Source organism: Habropoda laboriosa, unplaced genomic scaffold (genome assembly GCF_001263275.1).
Source record: "Habropoda laboriosa isolate 0110345459 unplaced genomic scaffold, ASM126327v1 scaffold83, whole genome shotgun sequence".
Classification (NCBI taxonomy): Eukaryota; Metazoa; Arthropoda; class Insecta; order Hymenoptera; family Apidae; genus Habropoda; species Habropoda laboriosa.
This window is the reverse complement of record NW_017100179.1, coordinates 99089-121759: the sequence shown is the minus strand read 5'-3', so window position 1 is coordinate 121759 and position 22671 is coordinate 99089. Positions and strand designations below refer to the sequence as shown.

The following is a 22671-nucleotide window of genomic DNA, read 5'->3' as shown; positions in this document are numbered from 1 at the left end:
AGAGCGCGTGTGGTCTGAAAGAAAAGGGACGAAAGAGAGGAAAGAAATGACCGAACATCTACGGATCGTTGATCCAGCGAGCACTAAAAGCACACTCAGTCACAGGTCGATGCTTTCGGCTAATTGCCACGTCGACTCCCGTAGATCGAAACAAAGAGAGAGAAAGAAAGAGGGAATCGAACTGTGGTTTCGAGAAGAGCAAAACACTCCTCTGCTCGTTTAACACTTTTACTACCAGGCCCATCTGTGTGTCCGGTCGCGCAGCCCACCGGCCAGTCACACATCATAAATTAATAAACAGTCCTTTTCAACCGTCTTCCTAGCCCCTAACAAATTCCTTCCCTATCATAAAATAGTTCAAGTCGCTCCCTGGTCATGTTTCCTATCCCTTTCCCCTTTCCGGGTTTTCTCTAAATTATTTAAACTTTTGCCCACCACCTTCACCTTCACGTTCTCCTTCCACTAGTTTCCTAATGTCCAATCACACCTCCGCATTTTTCGAGACCTTCTTTTCCACCACCTTCAACGTCCAACCAATCAGAACATACACCGACCTAATATATACCCACGCACCACCACAAATAAACAGAGTTCAAAAATATTCTGAAGGAGAGAACCTATTATTCACCATCACCACACCAACTACTAGAATTTCGCCCTTCCGGGATTAACACATCGGGAGCGCAACGATACGAACTGAGAACGAAGCTGAAACCAGTCTCGTTCACGAGTAGAGTATCGTACACTGTGCATTCGATATGCACGCTTCTGTAAATTGCTTTATGAAGAAGGAAATGTGAATTTTGTGGAGGGAAGTTTTAGGATTTGTTCTTTCCGAACTTAGAGGATATGGAATACAATTGTGGTGTAGTAAAATGTTTAATAATGAATAATGTAAACTTTTGTGGCGACCGCCACGGGGGGCCTACGTGCCCAGGCCTGGCGACTCTTGGCCCTCGAGGCGAAGACATCTCTGGGTTTCTTCGTCCTCGAGGACAAGAGTATCGCCTTGGCAATGTAGGTCCGCGCCCCCACTTCCTGGGACTTTTCCAGGGAAAAAGGGGCTACAGTCCGTTCAATTTAAGAGTAACCTCGTTTCGCGCATGGGAAGTGCCTAAGGCGGGGGCTAGAACCACTAGAACGTCCAAACCTTCACTTAACCGCCTACGTTTTTCTCCGTCTTACCCTCTGCTACGCTCTCTGTCTATGCGCAGAACGGACGAAAATCGGTCTGAGAGCGAGGTTACTCTTAAATTGAACAGACTTTACTTAAGGGAGCCCCGAAAGAGGCACGAGGCTTTTTGTCGTGGACATTCTTCCTAGATGCATCGTGTCGCCTATACATTAAAAATGGTTTAAGCGTTATCTGATTTAAATAAATATATATTTCTGTTGAGCAACCTTCGCGAGTAATTATTTTCACTTCCAAACTTTTATATTTAGATCATATAAATTACGCGTGGAAAATTATTTTCTATAGTAATATCTCTTGTATTAGTTACCGATATTGCTTTTCGAACTAAAAGCAAATTTTTAATCTGAATAAACGAAAATGATTCAATTGAATTTTCTATCTGAGCGGTATTCTGAATGTAAACACACGGAGCCGACGCGCCGGCCCGTGGCAGCCAAAGGGTTAAGGGAGTATTTTCTGGCTTTGAATGCGATCTTTCAAGCAATCTTTAGGATTTTTTTTCAAAGGAACCGTTAAACTATTGGCGTTCAGGTTTTGCACATACGTTTACGGATACTTAAGATACGTAATACATTTTGTTGAAGTAGAAACAATGAAAATTACACGAGTTGTAATTTCTTGTATAGAGTGCGCTTTAGAAAAAGTGTGTTGACTGTTCTGCTGATCTAAAGTAAAAAAATGAAAAAGAATCTGAATCGGTATAGATCTGTCTATAGTCTGAACGAAAATAAAATAAAAATATCGATTATTCACAAAATGACAACATTTCGAATTTAGATCGTCGACTTTAGCGTGTTAAAAGAATAAAAAAAAAAGGACGGATGGTAAAAATTTTGGTTCACGCGGTACCGGAATGTGTGCTGAAGATTCTCTGCAAATTTCAAGTCAATCGATAAACTAGAACTTTAATATCGCGTAAACCACTTCGAAAAATGAGCTTTCGAGAAAAACACGTTTAAAGATTCGTCTATCCATTTCGTTACGGCATCCTTCAAACGCTTACACCTAATTTAATTTCACGAATTCGAACAAATCCTTTTGCACGCATCTTCTAGAACACTCATACTTCAAGAAAATGCAAAAAAAAGAAATTAATTTTGCAAGAGTGAATGTAGGGACTAGGGTTAGTTTATGACCCGCAGACCTCTCTATCTGCGGAGAAACCCGTTCCCAATACTCTGACTCCCCCACGCGCTAAGGACTGGATCAGGTAAGGACCTTGCTCCGTAGAAACCCCCAACCTGTGCCAGGGTTTCCCGGAGGCAAGAGAGGGACGTCAAGACCCGCATATAAGGACGCGTTAAGAGCACTGCGGAGTAAGAATCGTAAGAATTGTATTAGAACGAATTGAACCGCGTAGTTGACAAGGACGAGGAGCCTTCGAGTAGTTTTCGACATTATCCTGACGAAATATCGTTAAGATTAAAAGCCCTTACAATTTTTCTAAAGTTCCAAACCAGAACACTCCCTTAATTCCATCTGAACACAGTGTTTGAACGATCGGGCGAACTATCACGCGCACGCTAAATATTAGCTATCGCGATCCGTTCGAGGGATGAACACGATAGTTTCTTAGAATATTCCGAGAGGTTGATTGATTGTTTAGTTCGGTGATTAATTATCTATCCGGTGGGATGTTTGACCGAATCGAGCGGTGCTGTAATAAACGGGTGGCGGAGGGTGAACAGAAGAAAAGCATGATTTATTATGTTCCAGAGTTGGTTGAACAATGGAGTAATATCGTCGAAGGTGGAATCGAGTCTGTACGTGGAAAAAATACTCGATAGATTTTCTTTGCTTTTTTCTTTCCATCGAGGAACCTCTTCTCGATTCGAAGCCCAAACATTAATTGCGACGACGTCGTAGCTGTTCGAGAATAATGGTGGAAAATGTACACGGAGAATTTTATATACAGGGTGTTTCAAAACGCGTGGGCATGATTTTGAGGGATGAATTCAGTACGGTGAAATAAGAAAAATACCCGATACGACCTTGTTTATAAATATCGCCTGATCTAAATCCATTGGATTTTCATTTGTGGGGGCACCTAGAGTCTTTGGTTTACAACACAGTGGGAAACAATGTCGAGGAACTGCGATATCGTATTCGAGGGAGTTGTCGGCGAATTCAAGCAACAACTGATATTTTTGAATGAATGAGAAGATCTACGATACGACGTTTGGAAGCTTGAATTCTAGCCGAGGGTGACCACTTTGAACAATTTCTGTACCAGCCAAGCACGACGACTTTAATTCTCGTGCTCCTCTTTCACCGGTTGGCTCGTTCGACGTTTTTCAGGTCGGCGAAGCCTGTTCCAATATGTGTGAAGAAGTTGAACTGTCGTTGTAGATCTTTATTGTTGTGGTTACACTCGACTGATGGAGTACGAATGTTTAGCGAATCGATGGTATAAATGCCTTGCGAGGGTGAGCTCGCTCTTTATATGTTTTCCGACTGACCTAGCGAGGTGGTGTGAAAAATCACCAATCAGGGGCCTATATGAATGGCGGCATCCCTTGAGAAAAAGGGATGCCTGTGGGTTTTTCCAGGTTAGCCGCTTTCGGGGGACAGAATTTGTTAATGCAAAATTGTCAGCCCTGAAAGCGGTACCGTTTTATGGTCAAAAAAGTCCCATCGCTGGCGCGAACAATGCGGTTCGCGCGGCGCATGGTAGTCCAAGGGGTGTCTGGTCGGACGAAGAGAGATTCGGCACCTCGGCCCGGAGGCCAATGTGACAAATGACTTTTATGGCTATAATCCGCAAGATTCAACAATTTCTATGAAAATTATTAACACGTTCACTGCCGCACCAGATTTCCATGTTTTGCTCAGGGAGCCAGAAGAAAATTATCATTATTCTAAGCATAGTATTATATTTTTTTTTTCAAATTCAAAATAATGTCTAGTTAGCTATGATGGTCAAGATTTTTAGTCGACGATATTCATTTTTTTTTTTTAATTATTCTAAACATTTGAGGCACACTACCGTGGCTCCATCGAGGAAACAATCTCCGGTCACAGGTGACCAACGTGTTAATCCTCATCCGTCCGTCAGTTTCGCATCTTAATAGGTCCCCCGGCGTTAATTTGACACAATGGTAAAAAATCAATGAAATGGAAAGATAAGTAATTAATTTTGTGAATTCTTTTATTAAATATAGAAAATAAAGGAAAAATTTTTTCTGCAAATAGCCGAATAATACAATTTTTTACCTGAAAAATGGGACACGAGGGACGAGTGAGGGTTAAATAACAGGTCAAATAGCCGATTAATACAATTTTTTACCTGAAAAATGGGACACGAGGGACGAGTGAGGGTTAAATAACAGATATCATAGAGGAAGGGCTATAATTCGGAAACAAGGTCATATCGGGTACACGTTTATACGAACTTTTTTTCTTATTTTACCGTACTGAATTCATCCCTGAAGTTATACCCACACGTTTCGAAACACCCTATATACAGACAACTTTGGCTCGTTATTAATATTTCAACAGTCCAACACCCTTTCCTTCCCTCCCGATCCAAGCCACATTCTCTCCTCTAATTTCACCAAGTTTCCTGACGTTAAGCATTCGTACTCCACCATATGAAGAGTCTTTAAAACTGCATTATCATTCCCCCGTTGGCCCCGATCTTAATTCCAAGAATCTATAGACCATCTCATCAACGCTGCCAAACTTTCAAACACCGGCCCTTTATTAACTTCTTCGCTTCGCCACCACACCGTCCTCCTCTCGCTCTCTCTCTCTCTCTCTCTCTTTCTCTCTCTCTCTCTCTATCTCTCTCGCTCCAATTTCGCGGCGCCCTTCTCTCGACAAACATAACCGTGAATCGATTTTCATTTCGACGCGTACACGATGCACGAGAAACGGGGCTTTCGCGGAGGGAATCTCCTTAAAGCTCGCCTTCTCTCTCTATCTCTGTTTGGTGTTTCTCTGTGTCCCGAATTGAGAACACATTCGGAGATTTCAGCTGTGACTTAACGCGATTAAAAAGTTACCGGATATCGAGAACACTACCGGTTCGAATGAAATTCGCTTCCGCGAGGCATTGTCTGCGAGACATTTGCATATTAAGCGAGGAGGACGGCGTTAATCCGAGCTAACGAAAGAAAAATCTGGTTAAAAGTTGCGTTGCAGTGTCGAAAATGTAAACTTCGCTATGGGGCGGAAGTTTGCGACGAAAACTTCCAAGACTCGATTAAATCGCACGGCAAAGGACGACGATATTAGTACCGGCAAGTTTTTATCCACGATTATTAAGGTGGAGAACAAATACGAGAAGGATTAAGGTTCGTTTTTTTGGCTGCGATGTGATTTTAATTCTGTTTTTCATTTAGAAGAGAAACGAAGGTTCCAAGTTAGTGCTATTTGACGGAATTATTTTTTAACGAAGCTTCAAAGGACCTATGTTTATACGACATTTTTCTTTCAGTTGTACCTATTGAACTTACTCACGAAGTTTGATTAGAAACAATTAGGACACCCGGTATATATCGGGTATCCCGTAAGTTCGTATCGAATTTTATAACTTAAATCGGAGAAAAAATTGGAGAATTCTGATTTTTATTAATTATTATTTGAATTATTATTTTTCTCAAATTAAATTTGAGAAAACGAAACGTAAGCGCCTTCTCATTCCACAATTTTTCCTATCTTTTGTTTCGGTAGGACTATTGTATCGTCGTTGTAGAATTTCCTTGGATTTTCATTCAAATATTTTTCGCCTCCGACACGTACTTACCTAACCTAATACAATTTCTAACCTGAGTTAGAAATCCGTCTCTTAAGGGGTCTTCCTGCTGCGACGTGTTGAAAAACTTAATTTTTCTTTTTGGCATTTTCGTATAGTTTAACATCTCGAAAATATGCCCACGAATTTCATTATTTCTCAATATTCTTTTATTATTCTAATTCAGACGACAGCCGCACGTCTACAGATTAAGAATACGTTCGCATTTTGTATTTTGGATAAGTACGTCTGATATCATATCAGCCATCGACGAGGATACTTTTCAAGGTGCTCTCTTCGCAGTGCTCCTATTTTACAACAAATGGATATTTTCACTTATAAAAAATATTTTTGTGTTCTTCAAAGATGACAGAATAAACGCACAAATTTGCAAAAGGATACGTGTAGCACTTGCTTCGCTTTAAATTTCCGAAGAATTCAGTCTTTCTCAGCCGTCACAGTAGGAAGACACCTCAAGATAGCCTTATCGACTAAAGAAACCCACAATTAAACGCATCTTTCTTTTCCTTTCCGTCTACCTTCTCTCTATTAATTCTCTTCTCCATAGCCAATCGTCAGAAGGACTTCAATATTTAAACTTCGTTTTCCTCAAAACAGCATTAAGTGGCCACTCGTCCTTTTTCCCCTGTACTCTTCGTATCGGTCTGAATAGAGAACCGGTAAAATACTCGGTCCAGTAGTGCAGAAGGAAACAAAGGTAGACAATCCCTCTATTGTCAATGCAAGTGGATTAAATCACTGAATATCCACACCGTTTATCGATCGAGGGTGGAGGCCACCGCAGCGGAGAACATTCGAAAGGGCGGGATCGTACGGCGTGGCACAGGGGGTAACATCTCCAAGTTCGCGACACTCTGCTGCATCTGACCGATAAGTTTACGGAAAGCGTTCCGCAGAATGACCAGCCGCCCTTTTGAGGCCAGCTGGCAGCTTGTTTCGGAAAGTTGCTGCCCGTCTAAATAGGCGGCGGCGAAGCATCGATAGTCTCCGCGAGGGAAGTTGCTTCGCCGACGATAACACAGGCACCCGGTAACAAACAGAAGTATCAAGAGGCGAAGTTTCGCCGTCTGGAAAGAATAGGGATCACCGGACAACTCCTTGCGCCGAGGCGACTTTGCCACCCCGATCGAAACTACGAGTCTTCGTAGTTTCGTCCTGGCTGAGTAAAGAGCAACGGCGCCTGCAAATCATTCCCCCTCTCCGTCTAGCTCAATGTTCCTCTCTCTGGCGCGCTCTCTTCCTTTGGCGCTCTCTGTTTCTCTTTTTGGCTTTCTTTCTTTAACTCTCTCTCGCTCTTTGGCTCTCTCTATCTCTCTCCCTTTGGCTCTCTCTCTCTTTAACTCCCTCTCTTTAACTCCCTCTCTATCTCTCTTTGGCGCCCTGTCTCTCCCTCTTTGGCTCTCTTTCTCTCCCTCTTTGGTGCTCTCTCCCTTTCTTTGGAGCTTTTCCTCTCTCCGTCCTTAGCTCTCTCTCTCTCTTTGGCGCTCTGTCTCTCTCTCTTTGGCATTCCCTCCTTCTTTGGCGCTCTTTCTCTTCCTCTTTGGCTATATTTTTCTCCCTCTTTAGCTCTCTGTCCCTTTCTTTGGCGCTCTTTCTCTCTTTGGCCCTCTGTCTTTAGCTCTCTCTCTTTCTTTGGCGCTCTCTCCCTCTCTTTGGCGCTCTTTCTCTCTTTGGCCCTCTGTCTTTAGCTCTCTCTCTCTCTCTCTTTCTTTCTTTGGCACTCTCTGCCTCTTTCTTTGGCGCTCTGCCTCTCTCTCTCTCTCTCTCTCTGGCGCTCCCTCCTTCTTTGGCGCTCTTTCTCTCCCTCTTTGGCGCCCTCTCCCTCTCTTTGGCGCTCTTTCTCTCTTTGTCTCTCCGTCTTTAGCTCTCTGTCTCTCTCTCTGGCACTCTCTCTCTCTCTTTGGTGTTCCTTACTTCTTTAGCGCTCTTTCTCTCCCTCTTTGGCTACCTTTTTCTCCCTCTTTAGCGCTGTCTCCCTCTCTTTGGCGCTCTTTCTCTCTTTGGCACTCTGTCTTTAGCTCTCTCTCTTTCTTTGGCGCTCTCTCCCTCTCTTTGGCGCTCTTTCTCTCTTTGGCGGTCTTTCTCTCTTTGGCCCTCTGTCTTTAGCTCTCTCTCTCTCTCTCTCTCTCTTTCTTTGACACTCTCTGTCTCTTTCTTTGGTGCTCTTTCTCTTTCTTTGGCGCTCTCTGGTTCTCTCAATAGCTTTGTTTTATGTATCTGGCTGCCACCCGTTGGCCAGGAGACTCGAGGACAACTCTTAACAGAAGAACGTTATTCCCGAAGTAGAGAAACTTAAGATTTCATTTTTTATCCTTTTCCTCCGTTCTTTTTATCACTTTCTTTTTCATCACGAGATAATGAGTTTCTCCTGGAACAACAGCCGATGGCGAAAGCTAACTGCGATAGTACCCCGCGAGTACCCTTCAAAGAGAAACCAACGGAAGAATGAAGCCTATTCATCATCCTGTCGGACAACACGGTGTTACGGCACCTTAACCTCGAGATTCACGAGGGTGGATTCTTTCAATGGCCGGGGGAAAAAAATATATAACTGCCGCGTCTGACTTATGCCCTGTAAGAAATGAATCGCCCAGCTGAGTGTATCATGAAAGGCGAAATCAGCGACCTTCGCCTAACTTTCCCCCGCGGAGAAACTCCCCCATTTTCCCGGCAATTTTTCATCCCTTAAACACCTTTTTCACGCAACCACCACCCTTTCGACAATTTTTCCCAGATCGTCGTCCCTCGTGAAAAATTAGAAAGAAAATCCAACGGTCATTCTCCGGACAGAGGGGAGACTTTGTATCCCGTGAAAGCTCGAATCTTCATACAATAAGGATCGAACGCGAAATTAAACAGACACGGAGTATAAACTGACAAATGGTTCGGTGAATTAACCAACGTAAAATCCAACGTACAGAGCAAACGAGATTCAACGTCTCTTTTATCAAGCCGTCGTTTTCTACGCGAATATCTGCTCATCGCGCGTCACCCGCACGTGCACCCTCTCCACGTTTCCTTGATACGAAACGCTTAGCGCTTTCCCGTTTCCATTCACCAGAACTTCTTCAGGGAGCAAGCAACCTTTAATGGAACCTCTACACGTAGCGAAACTTTTCTCCCTTTTTCCAACATTCTTCGTGACATTGTGATGAAACGAGACACGCAATTAAGGAATTCGTAGATGCGTATATGATATTTCCTGTGTCGTTAAATATGCAGAATCAGTTATTTCCTTTCGTTCTGTGATGCACGGTTTTGTTGGAATTTCTCGAAACTGAGGGCAGGTATTAGGGACGTTGATTTAAAAATCTGGCGCTGGATAACTCTCAATGGTTCGATTAAGAGAGGTTGTATATTTAGTTGAAGTTCCAGGGTCTGGAAGTTTCTGGGCCTCGACCTTCGGGTGAATTGGAAAGTTAATTAAAAAATAGATTTAGGAAAGAGGCGCTCGAAAATAGCGTAGATGGTCGACCGGATCGTAAAGCGAAGCCTTAATACATTTAAATCGAAGCAATTAAAGATCGACTTTGCGTAGGAAAAAGTACAGAAAACGAATCGAGGACGGAAAAATAAGGCTATTTAAGGGTTTGAGGAAGATGAACTTTGGGTTACGACTGCGTAGGAGACTTGAGAGTAGAGTTGAACGGTGAAGAGTCCAGTGTGAGTAATGGTGAAAGTTGATGACTAGTTCTGGATGGACTAAGAAAGAGAATATTTGAGGGTGTAACAGTTCGTTTCCTCCCTTTCCGTCTCTCTCTGTGTCTCTCCCTCACTCTCCGTCTCTCCCTGTGTCTCTCCCTTACTCTCTGTCTCTCCCTGCGTCTCTCCCTCACTCTCCGTCTCTCCCTGTGTCTCTCCCTCACTCTCCGTCTCTCCCTGTGTCTCTCCCTCACTCTCCGTCTCTTCCTGTGTCTCTCCCTCACTCTCTGTCTCTCTCTGTGTCTCTCCCTCACTCTCCGTCTCTCCCTGTGTCTCTCCCTCACTCTCCGTCTCTCCCTGTGTCTCTCCCTCACTCTCCGTCTCTTCCTGTGTCTCTCCCTCACTCTCTGTCTCTCCCTGTGTCTCTTCCTCACTCTCTGTCCCTCCCTCTCTCTCTCTCTGCTTGACATTCATCTTTTAACAAATTCTCTCGTTGCCTCCATCCCACGGACACGACACGGATGTTCACGTCGGAGCGTAAAACCCGCGATGCGTAAGAAACGCGGGGAAGAGAAAAGGAATTTTCACCGTGTCGAGGAAAACAGAACGCGTGCACAAAGCCGTGGAATCTGAGAATGGAGCAAAGCAATCCCAAAGAGTGAAGTTTATCGCGTTGTTACTTTAATGAAGCATTCTCGTTTAACGGATGCAAGCGTTCCGCCCAAAGATAGTAACGAGAAATCCTCGGGATTCATGGGATAACTCTCCGCCGTCGTCTAACGACGACCACTTCACCGAAAGATACTGCAACTTCGCTAATTTCGTGATAATGGCCGTTGCAGTTAACGATAAATTCGTCTCTGTGCCGGCTAATTTCCTCTCGAACATGTCTAGAAGGGTGGAACGAACGATCACGTCGACGTCGAATGTAGCCCAGAGAACACATTCGTTATGACAAGAGGCTGACACCGCCGTTGGAGCCGTTTCACCGTGTGGAAAGCAACGGGAACAGGGGGACGAGCTTAGCAAACTTTCCACGGAGAAACGTGATAAACAAGAATCTTGAGAGAGTCGGGCCATCATGGCGCTGATTTAGCAAAGCGAATCTGTTTAATGCGACGAGGTTTCTCTACTGGAACGACGAACCGGGGGAATGTTCGTGAAATGCACGAAAGACAATTCTGTTTCGGGGCGGACCTGTCCTGTCTTCGTTTAATAGGAATTGTTCGCTCGGCATTGTTTCACGGTTGATTTTCAACGGACGCGAAATACCGTTTCTGTAATTTTCATGCACACTTATGTCGGGTCGTGGAAAGCAAGTGGTAGTTGAATTGATGGATTTGTCGTCACGGGTTAGCAAATTATTATACTTTACGAGCGCTTTGCTTCAACGTCCACACTTCCGGACACTGTGCACGTTAGGTTGAACGAAAGAGGACCAGGGTGGACCCTAAAAAGTATGGTTATCGTCGACCGAACAGTAAGAGAATTTTTATTGACAAATTCACAGTCAGTATTTAGAAACACTAATGAAAATACACTTCTACTCAGCAAAAACTTAATTAGAAAATATACAAAGTTTGTGGAACATTATGCACAGACGACTAAGACACTTTTTTGCACAGTATACTCACCAAATTCATTTATACAATGAACTCTAATATTTTGTTGAATAATTGAGCCACTTTTGGAAGTGACGTGGTGTAAAGTAATTACTCGAGCAAGTTGTTTAATAAAAATATATTTATTTAATTCGATAACGCTTAACCTAATTTTGAAGTGTGGGCGACGCGAGTCTACGACAAAAGGCCCCATGCCTTTTTCGGGGCACCCTTAAGTAGCCCCTTTTCCCTGGGAAAGTCCCAGGAAGTGGGGGCGCGGGCCTGCATTGCCGAGGCGATACTCTTGTCCTCGAGGACCACTTATTAGATTATGGGTTTTATGGATTATTAAATAATTAATATTTCTTATTTCAAACTGTAATCTTTATTATACACAAGGAAGGTACGGTTTTCTACTTGCTAGCAAGAGCACTGTATACGGACTGAGGACGTTCCAACGCAACGCCCGAAAATTGCCTGCGACACCGCTTCGGACCGAAGGGCCTTTTGTCACGTATCATAAACATTTAGATTTGAAACTAAACAGATGTAGTAAAGCTAAAACGGATTTCTTGGAACGCATACAAAAAGAATATAATAAGTACTTGAAACCATGGTCAGGACCGTACAAAGAATTCTTCTATCCAGCGAAAGTCAAACTGATTCTAATATATTTACTGAAAATTGAGTTCAGCTAGGACAATTTAGGGTTTTTTTCTTCTGGGAAAAGCCGCATTTGGAAGTACGGTTACAAGATGCAGATAGAAAATGCAAAAGGATTGTGTAGCTTTAATATTAACATATTTTCCATTTGTAAATGAAATACCATTTTCTACTTGAAGTACCAAATCATATGCTACCATTCGTTTATTGTTGGAACCCTCAAACAGACTGCAACACACGGCCTTGAGTGCCGCAACATCAATCGGTGCCGATTCTTGAGAGTTTAATTTACGACCTCGCTATATCGTGGCCCCAACTATACGTCTTAGGAAGGCTTTAGATTTAATTTTTGTTATATTTATCTGGCTATAAATCCAACACCACTCAGAAACCAAAGTGGCTAACTCTGTCAAATAAAATTTATTAAATTTTGTATTATTTATGAAAAATGAAGCACCAAGCATGTATTAGACTTTGCTATTATAATAAAATTGGGAGAATATCAAAAAGAGGAGGTAATCATTTTGGCTCCTGAGTGTGATTCAATGCAACCTCACACAATCTACTACACTATACAGAAAATTCGAAAGGCTTCACTCGGTTGAAATCCAAATTCGAAGTCCACGTCGTTCAATCATTGCAAATTATAATCATCAACGCTGTGACGTGAAGCAACTTACTTCTTCAGGGTCAATTTTCAACGAAAACGAACTACGACTTCTCTAACCTCGACGTACAATTATTCCTTCCACCGACTATACGTCAGATCCTCCACGCTCTCGTATCCCCACGGAACGTTCATCTTGCAACGGAAAGCTCGATTGTTCGCGTCAAGAGCGCAGCGTGTCGGATCGAAAGGAGCCAACCGGTGGATGTCTGTTTTTCTTCCGGTGAAAATGACAAGTGTCAACGATGAAAATCGAATTTCCTATTTTGTAACTAGATACGTCTAGAAAGTGTGTGACGTCAGACAGGATATTTCCCCCCTGTCGCGACACTCGCTTCCTCGATGTTACCTATTGGAAATCTCTTATCTGTTAGAGAAATACTGACTTCCCTCGCTTCCTTCCAGAACAATTTTTTGTCCTCGAATACCAGGACCGTTCTCCACCGCCTCTACGCACGATTATCAGAGAATGAAAGGTGGCAGAGTCGGAAACGGATAGACGTAACCGCGACACGCGTGGAATACGAAAAGTAGCCGGGTATGTAGCCAAACTCAGCCGGGTATGAAACTATGAATCTCGTGTTCCTGCAACCCCACGGATTGGAATTCCTTGCAAACAAAGTGTCTAAGGGATCGTCTGTCGTGAATTTCAATCGGATTGAACGGCTGTTGCAATAAGTGTCACGGATCACACGTGAGCACGCTGCAAAGCAGAAGAGAGTTCGTGTCTGGCGAGAATTTTCATTCCCGAGGTCAATCGAATGCGAAAGATCCGTTTAAACTCTTCAAACTAATCTCTCTCTTTCTCTCTACGATACAAACCCGAATTATCCCATAAGACTGTCGATCCTTCCATTCTTCTAACCATTTCCCCTCGGGATCGTCGTCGAGAAGCTTAAGCCGCGTTAATCCAGCCTTCTCGATTCCGAAGGCAGTCGGTAAATCCGCGAAATGGCCTGATCGATTCTAATGCAACGTCCCGGGGATATCTTCGAAGCTACTTACTCGGAATAAAATAGCTCTCTGGTACAATTATCATAGAGAGTACCGGGAGAGAAAAAGAGAAGAAAGGGATGAAAAAAGTGTATTGTAGGATCGGGGCCTTGGTACTCAAATAAGGAACCTCTAAGGGAAAATAGAGAGGGAGTTGTTGGCGTAGTGGACAAAGCCTCGGCTTGCCAATCAGAGGTCGCGGGTTCGATTCCCGGCTGGGTGACACTCGATTTTTTCCTCGATTTCTAGAGTATACTCGAAAGTTAATGTTCGATCGACCATTAAAACCATAATAACACCTTTCCAGCTTTAATTTTAAAGCCTACACAAATTCTCTACGATTTGTAATTTCAAGATCCGAAGAAATTGCCTTCTTGTCATAAAACTAGGGTGAAGAAGAATCCCGAGTCATTCTCTTCGCCATTCTTCTCACCTTTCCGGGTTCTTCCTACATTCCTCCAATTTCCAAACCTCCTTCATCTGTACTTCTCCTTCCACTAGAATTTTCTAACACATTTTCCGAATCCTTATTGTAAGAATGATCGTAACGAGTCTGTGGACTGGAAAAATAGAGCTGCGAATGAAGAGTTACATCTCCTATGAATGTTTAATTAAAAACGATAGCTGCGTGAACGAAGAATATTTAGATTCGAGCGATAGAGGTGGGAATGATAAGTGTTTGGAGCGGATTCAGCGAACGAAGATTTCTTGGCCACTAAATTTGGATGGACGTTACTGGATGAGTTCTGAGAATGTCCGCGAAGAGTGAAAGAGCATAAAGAGAGAATGAGTGAACGAAAGATTAAAACAGGGTGCATGAGACGCGCGGATAGAGCGTTCATAGAGCGAAAGAGTCATTGAGAGAGAGCATCAGAGAGCGCGTATTATAGAGTATCAAGAGTTGAGCTGAGCTAAGAGTTACACCTCCGTCCATAAGTCATGGGACACCTTACCGTTTCACAAATTCTTATTTCGATAACAATTACATTTAAAGTATATATTTTATTATAATTAATACAAGAAAAACTGTAATATTTATAATGAAGTTCAACACCAGAAATTGTTGGATGAATTAGACAGAAGTATTCGGACAAAAAGATCTATGGACACATTTGCAGTGGTCCTAGAAAGAAATCCACGAAGAAACTCTAAAAAAAACTTTAAAAAATGATTTCAATCCATCATCGCGAAACCACGAGCGTATATCAACGAAAAAATTTCAAACTTTGTACATACAATTTTCAATAGATTTCAGCATTAAAGAACTATACTCGGTGCAAGTAATCTATAAACAATCGTTTGATTTAACAACGCCGGTGTTTAACAATGTTAATGTAAAGCTCAAATTAGTAGGTGTCCCATATGAACCGAGGTGTAAGTGTTAGTTATTACCAATATACCATTAATATTGAATTATCTTAATTAATAAACTGTTATTGTCATCAACATTCCTGTACTCTCTGTCCACAACCAAACATTCCTCCATTATTTACACCTCCCTCAGCACTCGACCAATCACAATTCACACCGACATCATACATCACCATAAACAAACACCCCAACATCCACCACGCAATAAACAATTGCACTAACATCACCACAACGCAAGCTCCGCAAAAATAACCAACTACCCAATTATGCAACAGTCTACAAAGAATACCTGAATACTGAATATTTTTTCACCACCTCACGTCACCTATTATAATTTCACCCTCGCGGAATTAATTTCTCGGGAGCCCATCGACACTCTTCGCGTTCGAATGGAAATTCATCGGAGTTCTCGAGTATCGTGCGGTTAAATGAATCGTCCTTCTGGCTGAACGTTTCCAGAGCATCGTCCTCGAGATGAATCGACTCGGGATGATGGTGGATCTGTCGCACGTCTCTGTACCCACGATGCTGGTCGCCATGAAGACGTCGAGGGCGCCGGTGATTTTCAGCCACAGCAGCGCTCACGCCCTTTGCAATTCCTCGCGAAACGTGCCTGACCATGCGCTGCGACGCTTGGTGAGTGAACGACAATCGATTACTATTCTATGTATCTCGTCGATTCGAAGGTAACACGTTCACCGCCACGTTGCTCACCTGTGACCGGAGGGCCTCGAATCTTTGGAATTGTTCAAATGAAATGAATATCGTCGACTAAATATTTCTAATATCGTAGATAACTAGACGTTATTTGGAATTTTAAAAAATAATAATAAAGCGTAGAACAATGAAGATTTTCTTCTGGTACCCCGAGAAAAATATGGAAATTTGGCGTGGCAGTGAATGTGGTAAACGAACGTGAACTGTCTAGACAACCGAACAATTATTCCACGATTTTTACTGTTACAGGCGCAGACCGATGGTATAGTTATGGTGTCCTTCTATCCCCATTTTATCAGCTGCGGCGAGAAATCGACGCTGCAGGACGTAGCTGGTAAGAGAAATATAAAATCTTCTACTTGGCAAGCGTAATTTACGAATATATTCTTTCTGTTCACGTTACACACGCGGTGTGACCGGAATAGGTGGTCAAATTGTGGTGCCGTATTCTGTTTTTGGTAAGAGTGGAAAAGGGTTAGGTGAACAGAGGTCTGGAAACTTCTTTTCCAAGATATAAACAGTTTTTGATTATCAGGTGCACGAATTAATTCGATGCCTCTTTTTAAAAAATCTCCAAGACTTTATCGACTCAAAATCGCTATACTTTTTTAGAGAGGGAATTCGTCGGTGATTCAGTTAATGGATAAAGTCGTACAAAATAATGGAGATCATTTTGAACAATAAAATTGTGTTTGATTTTTTTGTAAATCAACATTCAAGTTTGTGAAAAAAGGCATAGAATTAATTTGTAAATTTTACACGAATGTAACTGTCACACGAAGAATTGCAAGCTTTATAATTTGTTTCTGGTAGGAGTAAGTAATGTAGTGGAGCAAGTTGTCCTAAAATTGAAGCCAACGTACTCTAAAAGTTTGGAACCACTGTGCATTGCAAGTTACATTTGCAGAAGAAAAGTGAGCAATTTTAGGAATTTTTCAACGAAATTTTCATCGTTCGAATCAATCATATATTCGAACAATAGCAATTTCAAGTCTATAAAAATTTCAGTATTAATAAAAACTGAAAGGTGATTCCAAATTTTTGTAAATCAGTCACCATTTAAACTTTTGATAATTAAAGAAGTATCTGTCAGAATGACTCATTCTATCATCGAACAAGCAGATACTTCGATCACACACGAGCTAAGAGAAACTGCACGAAAGCTCGGCGTTTCGAGAGATATCCTGCGAAGGGTACATTTATTTCGTTTCACCGTTGGCTTAGAGAAACTGGATCTTCCTTATTTCAAATATTAATACCTGGAAAAGAAGGAATTTCCCCGGGATCCCACCTTTATACAACCTTTTCTCATCCTTAAAAAGAATATCAAAGTTTAACCAGCTATTTCTGTTACACCCTGTATACACCGTCGAATTCCCTCCAGGCGTCTGACGGTTAATTGTTAGATATAGAATGATACGCTTGGCGTTATGTTTCTCCGCTCATATCCACCGGGTTAATTCGCTTTTGTTCGAACCGATAAAGTTCCACGGCGAGAGATAATTCTTTCCCTTTTTTCCGCCTCAATCAAGGTCGCCGCGGTGCCTTTATTCCACGCAGTAGCTTCTAGCCAGGCGTCACGATCGCCGTTCCATATTCTAGGATAAAAGCTAATTGAAGGGGACGGTGGAATCGCGTTGAAATTGTTCTTTTTCCCATCCCACTTTGCCCCCTCACCCTCGACGTTAATATGGTTTCCTTCGGCTAAGCCGCGCTTTTCACAGACCCACCATCTGGAGACTCCGACCCACTCTCTCTCTCTCTCTCTCTCTCTCTCTCTCTCTCTCTCTCTCTCTCTCTCTCCTCTACCCTACCATCTAACAGTTAGCAAGACCGCTAAAGAGCTCTCGGGACAACCGCCAATTTTCTTATACACCCAACTTATTCCCATCGCGACCTTCGGATCTTACTAATGCCGCGGAAAAGTGTCGTTACCGGGGTGGCCTTCCACGCGAAAAACCGATAGTTATACCAAGTACGGTCGTAAAGGTGATACCAGAGGAAAAGTAAGTCGAAATTATGTTATCGATAATTTTTCTCCTTTCGTAGATAGTTTTCTTTTTTTTTCGGAGATTTCCCTGATTGCAGGAGTGTCTATGGTGCTGTGGTATAGTCGGTGGAAACGATAGAGTGAGATAAGGAAATTGGTTGGGTGATGAGGTATAGTTGATGGAAGAAATATAGGGAGTTAGTGAAATCGATTAGAAGTTTGAGTAGATAAGGATTAAATGAAGTGTGACTTAGTGTCTGGTGCTGTGGTATAGTCGGTGGAAACGATGGAGTGAGATAGGAAAATTGGTTGGGTGATGAGGTATAGTTAATGGAAGAAATATAGGGAAATCATGAAATCGGTTAAAAATTTGGGAAGATACGGATTGAATAAAGTGTGACTTAGTGTCTGGTGCTGTGGTATAGTCGGTGGAAACGATAGAGTGAGATAAAGAAATTGGTTGGGTGATGAGGTATAGTTGATGGAAGAAATATAGGGAGTTAGTGAAATCGATTAGAAATTTGGGAAGATAAGGATTGAATGAAGTGTGACTTAGTGTCTATGGTGCTGTGGTATAGTCGGTGGAAACGATAGAGTGAGATAAAGAAATTGGTTGGGTGATGAGGTATAGTTGATGGAAGAAATATAGGGAGTTAGTGAAATCGATTAGAAATTTGAGAAGATAAGGATTGAATGAAGTGTGACTTAGTGTCTGGTGCTGTGGTATAGTCGGTGGAAACGATGGAGTGAGATAGGAAAATTGGTTGGGTGATGAGGTATAGTTGATGGAAGAAATATAGGGAGTGAGGTATACTTGATGGAAGAAATATAGGGAGTTAGTGAAATCGATTAGAAATTTGGGAAGATACGGATTGAATGAAGTGTGACTTAGTGTCTGGTGCTGTGGTATAGTCGGTGGAAACGATGGAGTGAGATAGGAAAATTGGTTAGGTGATGTGGTATAGTTGATGGAAGAAATATAGGGAGTTAGTGAAATCGATTAGAAATTTGAGTAGATAAGGATTAAATGAAGTGTGACTTAGTGTCTGGTGCTGTGGTATAGTCGGTGGAAACGATAGAGTGAGATAAGGAAATTGGTTGGGTGATGAGGTATAGTTGATGGAAGAAATATAGGGAGTTAGTAAAATCGATTATAAATTTGAGAAGATAAGGATTGAATGAAGTGTGACTTAGTGTCTGGTGCTGTGGTATAGTCGGTGGAAACTATAGAGTGAGATAAGGAAATTGGTTGGGTGATGAGGTATAGTTGATGGAAGAAATATAGGGAGTTCGTGAAATCAATTAGAAATTCGAGAATATAAGGATTGAATGAAGTGTGACTTAGTGTCTATGGTGCTGTGGTATAGTCGGTGGAAACGATAGAGTGAGATAAGGAAATTGGTTGGGTGATGAGGTATAGTTAATGGAAGAAATATAGGGAGTTCGTGAAATCGATTAGAAATTCGAGAATATAAGGATTGAATAAAGTGTGACTTAGTTTTTATTGATAGATTCAGTCGTAATTGAAAAATGAGAAGGAATAGCATTCGATTTTGGGTTAATGCTTTAATTTACGTAATCCAAAAAGTAGTTTCAAATACGAGGAGCTTAACGCTCATGCAAGTGTCTTACACGTGCACAACTAATCCTCTAATAAGTGTAATTTAAAAAGAAAAATAAAGCTGATCATTTTTGGCACGTCAAGTTGAGAAAAATTTGAGGGTTAAAGGGTAAAGTCTCAGGGTTGTTCGATATCAACTTGGAATTGGTTCTTCCATTGCAGTGTATTTAAAAAACTGACAACTGCAGGTAAATCTAAATTTTTACCAATATGACACAAATATGATGGAAGCTTAATGAAATTTTTTATTTTACTTTTATTAGCAATCAGAATAAATTTCTATGACCTAATTTGCTCTTAAAGCGTGCTCTTAAACTCGTCCATTGACGAGTCCTCCTTAACCATCAACTAAATCTGCTGTCCATAATGAAATTTTAAATATCACTTCACAAATAACGTCGTCCAATGCTCCAATTCACAACCTCGCGATATTGCTTCCACCGACTGCTTCTCCATTTTACACCGTCATTTTTCCTTCGATAAAAATCCACACGAGGTACAATTTGAAAACTGCCGAGCGATTGAACCGCGAACCTCCTCCCGCCCAGAAAAAATAAAAAATGTAAAAAACCAATAGAAAATACATTCCTTCGATTAAAAGCAACACACAGAGTACCTTTTATTTCTTTTCATTTGGAACGAGGAGGGATCGGTTAGTTCGCCCCGTGGCAGAAATCGAACACGCGACCCGCGCGTATCGATACAAGCGGGAACCGAAAATCGCTGGAAACCCGGCTGATCTCTGGACTGTTTCGGGTATCCCGACGAGAAACGGCCCGCGCTTTGAATAAACTTCGCCTTTCCTACGTAGAAATGAAATACATACCCCGTGTTGCAAAAGCGAATTTATGCAGCAGCCTGTTCCACGCGGCGCGAGAATGAGAAAGACGTGGCAGAGAGATGAAAGAAAGAGAGAAGAAGAAAGGGTCGTGCTCATCGAACGCGACTCCATTGGAGCCCGGAAACGGGCAATTGCACTTTCATATCCGCGAACCCTTTGTGATTCATGAGACGGGAACGTAGGTAACTTTAGAATTTCAACATGAACGGCACGGAACTTAGCATTTCCTCCTCTGCATCCTCTCCTCACTTTCCACCCTGGCGATACAGTTTTCCCGCCCGCGTGCTCTTCGCATTTCCGATGCCGGCGCGTAGAATGGTTGGCGTTCTCATTCGTTGAAACGATGCTGGAATTTCGCGACCTTCCTGCCAATTATCGCCACGCCCTCGAGCGTTAAACGGTTTTGATAAAAGGTACGTGTGCTCGGTTAGAAATTACATCGCGCTCGTTCTTCACGCGGTGAGAATTTTCGGTTTAACCGTTTGACGCTCGGTGCAGCTCTGGGAGAGAGAGAATGATATCGATAAATGGTCGTTAATCGCTTAATCTATGATTTCTCTTTTAATTAGGCATCTAAGCGTCAGCTGTTTACTGTCTTAGTATTGTATCAGGTAACGAAAGTTAATTGGTCACGGATTAATTACATTTAGTAATTCTCAGTGTTGCAAATTGGAACGAAAGATAGGGTTTATCCTATTGTAGGATGTGAGATCAGAATGTATGGTCCGAGTGACAGTTCTTCCGAATGAAAATGCACGCGTGATAAGAGCGACGTCTTGACCGAAAATCGGCGCGTAGCAAGAGTGTGTGAATGCGTGTAGAAGTCTGTGATCGAGCGTGGCCGCGTGACAAGAGCGGAGAGAGAAAAAAGGATCGTAAGATGTACATTAGAGATTTTTTGAAAATTTTTCTCTATAGCTACTTATGCAATTAATCCAAATTAATCCAAAACGTCATAGTAGTAATAACCCTGAGCCAATAGGCGCAACTCATACTGAGGCAGAAAATAATTTTAAAAAAAGAGAGAAAAAAGTATTGTAAGAGAAAGTGTCAAAGACGAAGGGTGTTCAGAAATAAAACTATATTCCTCTCAAAAAACAAAGACCACTTAAATAATATTCCTACACTATTTGGGTCACATCTTGACCAAAATCTCTGCCACGAGTCTGACACGTTGCTGGTTAAGGGGTGAAGTTTTGCACAAATTTGTAGATTTTCTCTCGATTTACAATTGTGATAATAAAAGTTCTTTACACCGATACAAATTTACTGGAAGCGCGTGTGCAGCGTTCGTTAATTAAAGGGTTACTCTTGTAAAAAGCAGAAAAAAAAGGAAAAGCTACACGATTTATGATTCCATTTGGTTTCACGATTCCACGGTTGTGATTCGAATCTCTTAATCCCGTGACACGATGTTCGACAAAAATTTCGTGCTCGTTCCGGCCCTCGAAATTCCTCTCGGCGAACCCCGCCCGTTTCCGGTTTGTTTGCGATTTTCCCGCGGCCACAAAGTGAAATACCGATCCGAGGATTACCAGTTTCGTGCGGGGGCCGCGTTAACCTTCGCACCTCGAGCGTACCGCAGCGCTGGGAATACCAAATGCATCCCGGCAGGAGGCAAATATCGCGGCTCGGCGTGATGGTTAAAAAAAAGGGGGAAAAAAAGGGAAAAGCTTAAAGCGAAATAGCAACCACTCCCCCAGGAGCTACGAATTTCATTCGGTAGCTCTCGTCACAGATTTTTTTTTCGTTCCACCGCCGGTGTCTTCCTCCAGTTGGTCAATTTTCAAAATACCCACTGTACACGGTCGTGTACTAAAACCGTCCAACTTGTGACGGATATAATGATATTCATAGAAAGAAGAGGAAAAATGGAAAAAGATCGGATACAGTGATAGAATGTGAGTAACATTGGATTGATCGGATTAAGAAATCGATACTTTTTCAATAAGCAATAGAAATTATAGTAACCTCGGTATTCCAAGTTGACAGGGTCAGCAACCGTAAATCAATTTTTTATATTTTATAAGTCTTAATTCATTTGTTTATTGTCATACTATTGTACTATATCGATGTACTGTTACATTATTACTAGCCAATTTTTTTATAACAATTATTAATTTTTGCTTTTGCCACTAATATATAAAATTGTAATTAACTGTAATTTTTCTTCTCATGAACGAAGAAAATGTGGGTTACAGAGGGTTAATCGTCCACGTACAGAATCTCGAGTCATCCTTTCCCTCAATCTTACCCCGATGACTGTCCATCCTTAATCTTCTCCACCTACGTGTTTACTTCTTCCATCACAGCTTGACTTTTGCCAATTAAAAACCAATCTCTCGTCCATCGTTCATTCTCATATCCACCTACGAACTGCTTATTCCATCCAATGAGAAAACACCGTGAGTAATAAATCAACACCTCTAAATTGAACTCGTCAGGTCATCATTAAAACTTGTAAGAACGTCGTCTAAACCTTGTAATACAACTCATTGTCAATATTCAGTTGGCAGATTGATTTTCTAGATCATGACTGACGAACTACAGGCCCACGGGCCTCATGCGGCCCCTTCCCCTGTTTGCATACTACAGAGTATGCAAATGAATAGGT

At 42.0% G+C, this 22671-nt stretch overlaps 1 protein-coding gene across 1 annotated transcript in view; it reads left to right on the top strand.

Annotated features, from left to right (window-relative positions):
• LOC108579000 (dipeptidase 1) overlaps positions 1–22671 on the top strand; it is a 97966-nt gene that overhangs the window by 49596 nt on the left and 25699 nt on the right. The window contains exons 6-7 of the mRNA XM_017942425.1: positions 15348–15524; positions 15855–15939. Of these exons, the coding sequence (XP_017797914.1) occupies positions 15348–15524; positions 15855–15939 (262 nt within the window). The remainder of the gene's footprint in view (positions 1–15347; positions 15525–15854; positions 15940–22671) is intronic.